This window comes from Leptonychotes weddellii, chromosome 3 (genome assembly GCF_054177405.1).
Source record: "Leptonychotes weddellii isolate Sample4059 chromosome 3, ASM5417740v2, whole genome shotgun sequence".
NCBI classification, from domain to species: domain Eukaryota; kingdom Metazoa; phylum Chordata; class Mammalia; order Carnivora; family Phocidae; genus Leptonychotes; species Leptonychotes weddellii.
Window position 1 is genome coordinate 97,257,805 of NC_138371.1, and position 12,242 is coordinate 97,270,046.

A 12,242-nucleotide genomic window follows, 5' to 3' on the forward strand; every position below is an offset into this window, starting at 1 on the left:
CACCACCATCATCATCACCACCACCACCATCATCATCACCATCACCACCATCATCATCACCAACACCACCACTGCCCACACCACTACCACTGTCATCATCATCATCATTGGTATTATTACTACTGACTGGCTGACTCCTGGAATGTGTGATATGCAGATTTTTATAGAAAGGTAGAAAGAGTCATAGAAGGGGGAAGGGGGGCTTATGTTTGATCCCAGGCACCACTACTTGCAGTGATATGTCCTTGAGACAAGCACTTAAACTCTCTGAGTCTCCTTGAAATAGAGAAAAAAAAGTCATAAGAATAGCATGAATGATTATAATCACATGAATTAATGAAATAACATAGAGGAGAAGATTGGACTTTCAAGGGCATGAACCCTCTCCATGCAGGAGTGTAGCAGCCTCGCTAATCTAGTATCTACAGATATCCACGAAGACACACTTGAAGCCAAAATAGACCCAGAAACCCCAGAGCCTTGCACTGATGCATGTTTATCAGATTGTCGTCTATGGCCCTGGCCCCTATCCAGTTTCCTGAATTCTCACAATGAGTATCAACTGGACCAAAAAAAGAGTTTGGGACTTAGTATCTTGTAATTTTCACAACTAATTGGTAATTTTAATATTGCAGAGATTTCAAATGAAGACCTCCTCACCTTGTATTGACTCACAGTTATTTATACCATTCTTCAGGGTGCGCCTGTGATCTCAGTGCACTGACTGACACCTCCCCTCATCTTCCTATCCATTTCCCTTGTTGGTTTCAGCTCCATCTGAGATCACTTTTGCCATTGATGTTGGGAATGGCCCTGTAGAGCTCATAGTTCACTCTCCTTCTCTTCTGAATGACAACCAATGGCATTACGTCCGGGCTGAGAGGAACCTCAAGGAGACTTCACTCCAGGTGGACAGCCTCCCAAGGATGACCAGGGAGACTTCGGAGGAAGGCCATTTCCGATTGCAGCTGAACAGCCAGTTGTTTGTAGGTAAGGGACATTTTGAGTCCCCTCTGTACTAACACCCTACAAGACTTCTGTGTCACCAGGCTCAGGGAAAATTATGATTTTGTTTCAGACCTGAGGGTTGGTTAAAATATGTCATAAAGCATTTATAACTATAGATTTCATTTTACAAATTCTTTCATTCTAGCTTCATTAGCCATAGCACTAAGAGATTATGCCACTTCTTAGAAATTCTGAGGTGGTCTCAGACTCTTTGTCTCTTTTCTCCTTGTACATATTGTCTTCAGATGTCCAAAGACTCCTATTATTTTTCATTCTTACAGTCAAAATCTACCTGTAGAAAAAGAATATATCAGCTATTTACACCTTAGTAGGTGTTGCCTCTAAGTCAGTGAGCCACGCATCACACCCTTCCTAGTGATATCTGATTCCTGATAATTATTGATAACTGTATAATAAAATACATTACAGAATTTCAAAGGGATGTGTCACCAGTCATATGGTGGGAGAAGAAACTACTGTTTTCCACAAGCTTCTCTGATGCTCCCTGAAATCACATCATTCAGGCAGCTTCCTTACATTTGCACAAAAAAGCAGGCCTGGCCCCCGAGCTGACATCCCTTCTTTGGGAAGTTCCTCCTGAGACTCAGAATCAGCCTCTAGACAAGTTGTTCTTCTGAACTGACTGCCACCGCTTATAGTGTGGACCAGAAAGTTTCAAATGTCCCTTACTGAGTCCATTCATTCATTCCATAAATAGTCACTAAGCACTGAGAACAAGTCAGGAGCCTTGTTGGATGATGGGAATTGAAAGATAAATTGTTCAATGACACTACCTTTCAAAGAGCTGTGTGTGCCTGTGTATGTGTGGAGGAAAGAGAGACAGAAACAGCAATAGAGAGGAAGAGAATTTAGCCACATGAGTCTAAGGTAGGAAAGGTCAGCCTCATAGCTAGAAATTAGAAAGGATTTTTTGAAAGTAGGTTGAGCAGGGCTTGTAAATCCTTAAAGTACAAATTATAGTTGTAAATATTAGGGCCATTGTAATATTATCAAAGCTAAGAAGCTGTTCTTATATAAAACTTGAAGTTCAGATGTTTAGAACAGTGATATAAGTAAGGTCCAAAATTTTCCAGTCAACCAGATTCAATTTTCTTTCCTTATTTATTTATTTAGCCAACTCTCACACTACAGAGGTTTACTACTAGTAATGAAATGCCATAAGTAATAAATGGGGGTTTCTTACAAGTTTTCTTTAAATGGGTTTTGTGCAACTTTTAACTCTGACAAAAGCAGTCACTAATAGCATACCAGCTAAAAGAAGAAATAAAGTAACAGAATATGTCATGTTTTGTCTTCTCAAGAGGAATCATATTTCTTTCTTCATCTGTCATGTTTTACCTATCTAGCAGAAACTATAAGTGATTAAAGCATTTTTATGATTATAAGGCACTTACTTAATTAATAACCTACATGAGTGATATGATTTACTCTTAAAATATTTTTGAAAATTTATATTGCTGTTTTAATTCTATTTAAACATCACATTTCATTTCTCTGAAGAAGTTTGCTAGTCGTCAAGATTTAATGTCTTTTTTGGTGAAATCAATTCAAGTAGTTTGCAATTTTCATAAATTATATTCCATGCCAAAGTTTAATTTATCTTCAGGCAGTATTTGTGAATCTTTCTGGCAGAAAGGTGTATATAAGATGGAATAATATTTTTTATCCTTTCATGCAAATTTCATGTCGTTATGAAATTATCATATGGCCTGAATATGTGATAAACTTTGTGCAAGTCAGAAGGGAAATGTCATGGCTGTGTTTTATGGCAGGTTTTTATCTCCAGACGTTTCAGTTAAATTGATCACAAGTGCAGGGAGTTGTAGGAGCATGTCGATGGGTCTGGAGGACATACCCTGCTCGAGCTGGAGCCAAGGTCAGCTGCGGTGAGAGCACCTGCTTCTGTTATGTTTCCCTCCAATAAGTTCCATCTCAGATGTTACTCTGCTTTATTGAATTTGTCTTAATGTACTTGAAGAAGAAAAAAAACATGCTGCTGGAGGTCATTTTAGTCTGTTGGTTTGAATTCTGTTGTTTAGTGTTCAGCAATACACCCATTTAAACATGCCAGGTGGCCAAAAATGCTGAAGTCCCAGTATTTCCATTTTGTACCATTCAGTGGTCCAAAACCAAAAACAAAACAAAACAAAAAAACCAAAAACAAAAACCCTTTACTTAGCTCTAGCAGCCAAAATGAAGAATTATATTCCCTATCATTCAGAAATTCAGAGAAACTAGATATTTATATTTGCTAGGCAGAAAAAGATCTGATTGGTGTGTACTTCTTCCCAGGGATAGATTGAAGGTAGCAGTATTTTTTGGGGGGGGTGCTTTTCTGGATCCTACTCTGTATTCTGTTTTTCTTTTTTTTTACAGTTCTTTGTTTTTTTTATGTTATGTTAGTCACCATACAATACATCATTAGTTTTTCATGTGGTGCACCGTACAATACATCATTAGTTTTTGATGTAGTGTTCCATGATCCATTGTTTTCATATAAGACCCAGTGCTCCATGCAGTATGTGCCCTCCTTAATACCCATCAAGTGGCTAACAATCCCTCCTCCCCCCTCCCCTCTAAAACCCTGTTTGTTCCTCAGAGTCCATAGTCTCTCATGGTTCATCTCTCCCTCCAATTCCCCCCCCCCATTTTTCCCTTCCTTCTCCTAATGTCCTCCATGCTATTCTGAAGGTAGCAGTATTTAAATATTCATTTGGATATGCCTGTCTGGATACCTGTATCCATTAAAGATCTTTCAGTCAAAACAGAGCATCATTCAACATTGTAATCACTGGTGTTGATGTGTGCTCGTGAGTGCTTCCTGAGTACCAGAAACAGGTTGAATTTTATAGAACAGGATGTAACTCTGCACACTGCCACTGTCATTGAAATGTGACAAGTTGAAGTGTTCATATATGAGTCAATGCATGCTGGATTCCCAGAGTTAATATTTTTATTTTCAGACTTTTATCACCATGATAGTTAGGGACATTTGCAACCATGCCATACTACTGATCACATGTCACAGTTTTTGTTTTTTTTTTAACAGAGTAAGAGAAACTTCATAACACATAGAATCTGAAATGTATGCTGCAAGCATGTAATTGTCTCATCATTGAAACTCTTGGAGGTATTACCCCTCTGGTTTTCTGTTCCCCACAAATGTGCCAGTCAGTGTGCAGATGAGGCAAGAGGAATCCAAGAACTAGCACCCATTGCTGAAAGTGAAATGGAGAGATGTGGGTGTGTAACCCATGTCAAGAGCAAACAGGCCACAGGACATTGGTTGAAAAACACCTAGCCCCTGTATACCCGTTGTCTTTATCTGCAAAATGGAAAAGAAGAGTCTGGTAACTGATCTCTCAGGATCCAAAGATCGACAACCTCCATGTTTATGTTAGGAATGACAATCATTCTTATCCCCATTCTCCCCAAATCTGAATTGCATCTTTCCAAATTTGTTGCAATTATAGACATTTTATAAAGATGTGGGTCTGTGAGTCTCATTTTTTTACTGCTTTCTTCTTCTTCTTTTTTTGTCTTTCATGGGCTTGTGTTTTGTTTGTTGGTTTTCATTGTTTTTGTCTTAGCTGTTTACTTGTGTCAAAGTAAACTGAAGTTGCTCCCATTTTACAGCTCCTTGGGGAAAATACTACACTATGAAAGAGAACAATATGATTCTTGATAAATCATAAAGTTCAAAGAGATCCCTAAAGATGATGTTCCTGCTTCCATGCTGGTAGGGAAAAATTATTCCTATTTGCAGGTGAAGCATGCTAAACTTCTTGCGGTCAGTGGTGAAGCCAGTCAGGGAGAGTGCACACACAGTAACTTTGTGCTCCGGAACTGCATAAACAGGTGCTCTGTGGCAAAATACAGCCACACACATGAGCTGCCAGAGAATCTATATGTGAATAGTCACTTACATTTATCCTTGTAACTCAGGAGGATGGCTTTCCTCATGCAGGCCAGTAGTTTTCTATTTGAGAGGATATAATGTGTCTCAAAGCACAGGAGGACGTATGTATCCTTTTCATATTAAAAAGTAACAGAAAAATTACCTTTTAGCACATTTGTTATATGAGCCATAGTGCATAGAAGATGTTACTTAACATTACATCAGTGGGGAAACCAAAAGTAAAGGAATCATTGTCTTTTCAACATCATATAAATTAACCAAAAATGTTTATTTTTTCAAAGGTAAGTCATACATCAAGTATACTTGAATTATTTTTCTTAGTAAAAAAAATTGAATATGCAATTTCTGATATTCCCCATTAATAGTTAAAAATAAGAAATTGTTGTGATGAGTTTAAGAAGTTGATAAGAGACCTCATAATGCCAGCAGGGCAAGTCCCAGAAATGCTGTGCTTCGTTGCTATGGGCCAAGTACCTAGATGAGCACCCAGTGTCCACTCAATAAAAAATTCTATGATGAAAAAGAAAAGCAGAAAACAAAACAAAACAAACAAACAATGATGCAGAACTATCTGCTTTTATCCCATGCATTTTCTTTCCCCAACACCACTGCTCCACCAAATCACACTCTTATAACTTGAAAGTGTTTTGAAAGAACATTGGTTCTATTTTTATATTAGGAGAAGTAAATGATTAAATCACCCCCTCCTGCAAAATTTTGTCTCTTCTTTAAGATATTCAGACTCGAAGGCATTTAACCCATTCCATTAGCCCATTTTTAGTGTTTTCTGCCCCTCAGTACTCCAGAAACTTTTTTGAAATGTTTATCTGCAACCCTTTCTGTTTTAAATAAAGCTCATTTCATCATATGCTGGTCTGCATTGGATTGATAATGGGTAATTGAAGGAGAATGTAAAGTTTTCTTGTTTAGTTTGATTGATTGATTGATTGATTGCCATTGATAAAACATATCACGAGTCATACTGCCTTTTTCAAAGGAGGGTGCAGTATGGCATATGGCATCATTTTCTTCAGCAAACCCAGGGAAAGAAGCCCTGAGATTTAGACTACACAAAAACCCAGTGTTAGAGCAGTTATTCTGATTCCTCTGGCACTGGCAGCCATCAAAATTTATAACCCAGTAAAAAAAAAAAAATTAGGGCAGTGTCATTTACGTGGAGCTGGGGTGATAATCATAAAAAAAGAAAGTAAATCCAGACCATTATGGAAAAGAAAATCAGTACTCCCTGGATGTTCAAGGACCTGATCGAAGGGACAGAAGGGAGGTGAGAAGTTGTTTATGTTTTTTCCAAAGCCAAGATGCCATTGAGCATTAACAATCAGGGAAAATCCGGGTTGGATAAAAGCAGACCCAGCAAGGCATGCAGACGCTGGGACTCTATCCGCAGCTTAGTGAGCCTGTTTCAATTTCTCCAAGGCTTTGTCGACATGGCTGAGGATTCAGAGAAGGAGGTGAGAAAGCCCTTGAGCAGAGCGATGGAGGGGAAGAAAATGTAATCGCAATCCTCTGCAAAGTGTTACTGGCAGATTTACACTCAGTTCACATGTTGTTACCAAGTTTCTTCTGATGCAAGAAGGAAGGGATTTGGCTTCAAAATCACTTGTGTAGTGGAAAGCAATTTTGTAGAAGAGGAGAGAAGTGCCACATTTCGATCCAGCTTCCTCCATCATTCATACACCAGGTTAAATGGTGAGGGTTGTCTCAGGATCTATTTATGGTGTAGAGAGAGGCTTAGGAACCCATGGCAGATATGGGAATGTGCTGCTCAGGTCCCTCTTCAAGAAGGACTTGTTGCCCTGCCATGGGAAGGCTGTTGGCAGTTAGTCTTCATGTGTCTACACTTCAGGGACTGCCTCAGCTGCAGAGAAACACCTGGACAAAGTCACATCCTTTGCTAGGGTGTCCACAATGACCATCTGAATCCAGGGTATAAAGGTTTGGCCATTTTGGCCCAAAGCTCTCATGGGTTTTTTCTATTCCCACTCCACCCCTCTACCTGTGACCCTACCCATCACACCAGGTTATAATGATCTGGTTATTGTCTCTCTCCCCTCTAGTGGTTTCCTTGTGGGCATACATAGTGCCTAATTTATCTTTACATCCTTGTGCCTGCTGCAGGTTCTCTGATATATTTTGAATTCAGTAAATGTATAATCAATTCCTGAAAGGATTGAATGCAGAGTTCCAAATGCTGGCTCTTTTAATACTGACTTTATTTTAAGTCATTTACCTTTTCTGAGCCTCAGTTATTCCATCTGCCCACTGGGCTTAATAATCAATACTTCGTAAGTCAGTGGCAAAGATTAAATGAACATTTTTTTTTTCTCCTACTTGGAATTCTCTGTCAAGGGTTATTAAATAAGAGTTGCAAACAAAATATCATTTTAAATGGGAAATTATTTGTGCCCCCACCCCAGGGGGATAATAAGGCACTGCTTTGCCTGGAAATTTATGAGATTTGACATTTAAAGGATACATTCAATTAGTGCAATAGCTCCCAGGGGAGGGATCCTGCCGCACACTGGGTTTTATCCCCTCCTTTGCACAAATCAGCAAAATTGTCCCCACATGGTAGTGTATCTGATGTGTGAATGCCTCAAAAGCTGAGGTAGGGCCTTTAAAAAAGGGAGCTTTATAGCCGCCGTTGTCTTAGCAACTAGCTTTCAAAGGGAAAGGGATTTTCAAAACCCCATTTTCAAATTGTTATATGGTATGCACAAACTTGCTCTGAGGTATTGCCACTGGATTCCCTTTACAGTTGCTCTTGTTTTCCCTGTGCTCTGGTGGGTGAAGAGGGGCTTATTTATGGAAAATCCTGTCAGATCAGAGAAGGTGCTCAGGCCAGTCCCTCCATTTGATGATTCAGTGATACTGTAAGTTTTATGAAATAAACTGAAAGCCGTCCACAGCCAACACCCATTTGTGGAGACATCTAAGTAATCATGACCTTCAGCGACTGCCTTTCTCTTAGCCCATGCTGCCAGGAAGGCAGCAGCAAAAAGTCAAACCAGTTTTTGTTTTTGTTTTTGTTTTTTCTAATTGGAATAATTTTCAGTTTTTGTTTTAATAGAAGTAATTTTTTAAGCAAAGTTTATTTTTTGTTCTTTCAAGTATCAGCCCTATCCTCTCTTCTTTCCCTGTCCAAATAACCCTAAGGACCAATAAGTTCTTCATAACAGATTATGCACCATTTTGCCAGATTGGGGAGAAAACACTGAAAGGTGTCGGATCCTGTCCCTCCATTTGCCACTGTGTCTTTCTTCTCTTCTCTCACTATTTTTTTGGACACAATTCATTTAACAAATATTTTCTGAACATATTTTGCGTTATCAGCCCTAGGATAGGTAACAAGAGCATGAGAATGAGTAAGATCCATTCGCTATTTAAGAAGTACAGGCTTTGAATGGGGAAGAGAGGTTTTAAGCCAGGTCCCTTAGGATATGGTATGGGGGTGCATATCCAAGGGGTGTGAGCAGGGCTAAAGGGGTGTGGCTCTCAAGTCTAACCTGGAGGCTGCTTCTGGGCTATCCCTCATCAAAGTGTTGTTCAGTAGGCCATCTTTGGAGTTATCTGCTTTGCTGGAAAGAAATTATTTGCATCTCTACTGGGTAAATGTCATCCATGTTTTTTGCTTTATTTCAAGTTTCAGGGGTTTTTTTGTTTTTTGTTTTTTGTTTTTTGTTTCCTGACAAGAGAGAGTTGCTTCTCCCATTTGATGCTGTGCCCCCAGTCACACTGCAGCCATCACTTCCCCAAAAGAAGTTTGGAGTAACAAAGATCTCCAAAGTGATTGCTGCAGAAATGCATCAAAGTGTGGTGAGAATGTTAAAAGATTGGACAGTGAGAACTGGTTGCCCCTGACCTGCCAATACTACATCCTGTTTAGTGAATTGAAGCCTTTGTTAAAAAAATATATTTTAGGATGTGCTGGTATCACCCATAAAATCATTCTGGGCCAGGGGAAATATTAGGGAAAATTCTTAAAGCTTATAATTACAGAACTTTTATTTTATCTCCTTTGAATGAGTCTGCGCTTTAGCTTCTGGGACACTATCTGTTCTCAGTAGGGCCAAGCTGGAGAAAACTAGCCCGCAGTTGTCAGGGGCCCAAGTATATGGGAAATCTAGACATTGATGCTAATAGAACAATAACTTGGCCAGGCAGCAGCTGTGAAGAATGTAGGTGCTACAGCTGATTCTAGTAATGACCTGGGCTCATATGGCATTTCTCATCCGGTTGCTCTTGCAAGAAGGGCAATAATCTCTCCTCTTTCACAGGAGCCTTTGTAACTTTTATTTAAAACTGTTTTGATACTGATTTTTCATCTTCAAAAACTTTGGTAGAAGGGAGCACAATGAGGCATGAGTTGGCTCTCATCTTTTCAAGATGGGAGATGATCGTTGTGTCAAAATGACTCTCTTGGCTGTTCTAGACCCATAATTATGATTATGGGAATTTTTCTGCCCCATCATCTTGATATTCTTTCAGGGGTATCTCCAAACGATATGCAAAGCAACAGTCAATCACCCTCAACTACAGTGGGCTCTATTCCCTATGGCTCCACATTAGCAACAGAAACAGAAACACAATTCAAGTCCTTGCTTGTTTCTTTCCCCTCCTCTTGAATTGTAAATAATTCCCAAATGTGGTTTTCCACGGAATGCATATTTAGCACTCTGGGCAAAATGTTGTGCCCTGCCACCATTCTTTAAAAAGAAAGCAAATATTTGTTTTGGGCCAGTAGTTTTGAAAACAAAACAACAAAGAAAACAAGCCTCTTTGCAGAAAACCCAAGTAGCAAGATAAATACCTCCTATACACCCTGACCCACACACCAGACACAAATATGCTGATGCTGTCAAAGGTATTCCTTAATATCCAAATACCACATGGATTAATAAATGGCTTTTAGAGATATACACAATTCTATAACAAGGAGTTTCATTTGAAACTTGATATAACAAGTTATTTCTAAAATGACTTTTAGAAAAAGGAGACCCAACAGCATTATACACAACATACATAATAAATGAAAAGATTTATTTTAAATTCTACAATCAATATGTAAATACACACTCAATAAAAATTAGTCATTAATACCTCCAAGTACCCTTATTAGAGGCAACCAATATTAGCGCCGCATGAGATTTTTCAGGCATTGTTGAAGTTCTTACATACATTTAGGTACCCTTAGGAAATACTGTACAATGTTATTATTTGTAGATAGATTTACATAAACAATATATTCATATGTATTATACCACAGCTTTCTCACATTTTTTTTATTTGTTTTTGTTTGCCTTTTTTTTTTTTTACCTCAAATACATCATGGAAACCATAGCATTTCAATACAAATAGCGTATTAAAACTGCTATATAGTGTTTTACCTAATACTTCCAGTTTTTGCCTATTTTGTTGCTATGCTTATGTCTTTAATGCACCTGGAATTTGTTTAAGTTTCTGAGGTAGGATTGTAATTTTATTTGTTTTTCAAAATCATAGTTTCACATCTCCATTTATTTCATGGTTCTTCTTTTTCCTAGTTACTTAGAGCTCCAATGTATATCATAATGTAAAAAAAAAAAAAAAAAACTCTCTATATAAAGAGTCTATTTCTGGATTTCTTAGAAATGTCTGGATCCTTGGAATGTTTGGCTGGCTCAGTTGGTAGAGCATGTAGCTCTTGATCTTAGGGTCATGAGTTCCAACCCCACACTGGGTGTAGAGCTTACTAAAAAGCAAAAACAGAAACAAAAACAAACCCCAGGAATTTCTGGTTTCTGTTTTATTTAAATAATTTTGTTTTTCCCAAGTACTGCACCAACATCACACTTACAAGGTATATTTTGATACTGAATAGGACAAGTTTTGCCCCCGTGCACATCTCACTCCTTTTTTTTTTTAACACTGTATAAACTATTCTCAATCATTTTCCTTTCTTGTGGAATTAGCTTTTTATGTTCTATGAAAATAATTTTGGGGGGCTATTGATTGGATTTTATCGTGTTAAAGAAATTAGCTATACAATACTGGATCATACAGAAACATATTTTACTTCTTCAGGTATTCTTTAGGAGTGAAGATAAAATTGTATTGTTTCCTTCATATATGCACATGTTGTTAACTCTAGGTGTTTTGCTGCTTTTGTTATTAAATAAGATTTTTTCCTAGCTATTCCATTTTCCAGTTGGTTATTGTTGTTATATAGGACTGTGATTGATTTTGTATGCTAATACTTATATTTATCCACATTCTTATATCTTTATTTTATTTAATTAATAAATTTATTTTTTAAAAGATGTTATTTATTTCAGAGACAGAGAGAGTATGAACAGGGAGAGGGGCAGAGGGAGAGGGAGAAACAGACTCCCCACTGAGCAAGGAGCCAGATACAGGGCTCAATCCCAGAACCCTGGGATCATGACCTGAGTCAAAGGCAGACACTTAACTGACTGAGCCACCCAGATGCCCCATATCCTTTTATTTGAATTGTAATAATTTGTCATTATTGTTTTGGGAGGATTTTCTAGGTAGACAATTATACTATTTGTGCACATAATGAAGTATTTGTAATGACTATGTATGAACAAAATTAATTATTTTTGGGTGTAATCAATGCCCCCAGCTCCATTTGGGGAAATTTCTTTAAAAAAGTAGAATAAGGCCAATGATAATAATATTTTCATGGTTATTGATACATATTGCTGAATTATTCTTGAAAAGTTTTTCACAGCATTCATTTCCACCAAACAAATAGGAAATACTTTCAATCTGCTGAATGTCTCTTTCCCAATTTTTTGAGGAGGATTAGTGTTTTATTTGAGGTTCCACAATTTATTTATTTATTTTTAAGATTTTAAGTATTTATTTGAGAGAGAGTGAGCGAGAGAGAACAAGCTGGAGGAGGGGCAGAGGAAGAGGGAGAAGCAGACTCCCCACTGAGCAGGGAGTCTGATGCAGGGCTGGATCCCAGGACCCTGGGATCATGACCTGAGCGGAAGGGAGAAGCTTAACCCACTGAGCCACCCAGGCACCCCAAGGTTCCACAGTTTATAAAGAATTAAATCAGAAAGTGTCTGTGAAGCACAGTGCTTGGAAAGACTTTTTAAGAAGTAAGCTCTTAGTTCAAATTGACTGTTGCATCACTATTTTACTTTTTAAATATCCAGTTAGTGTCACCTGTATTATTAAATGGTGTGTGTTTATTGGATTATGAGCAAGAAATCACTATATCTGGCCAAATTCAACCAGATGCATGCCTTGTTCTTAAGAA

The 12,242-nt window shown here is 38.1% G+C and overlaps 1 protein-coding gene across 2 annotated transcripts in view; it reads left to right on the forward strand.

The window, feature by feature from the left end:
* Nucleotides 1-12,242, forward strand: part of CNTNAP5 (contactin associated protein family member 5) — a 741,254-nt gene that overhangs the window by 630,130 nt on the left and 98,882 nt on the right. For both annotated transcript variants that reach the window (XM_081814618.1, XM_081814619.1), the window contains exon 17: nt 772-990. In XM_081814618.1, the coding sequence (XP_081670744.1) occupies nt 772-990 (219 nt within the window). The remainder of the gene's footprint in view (nt 1-771; nt 991-12,242) is intronic.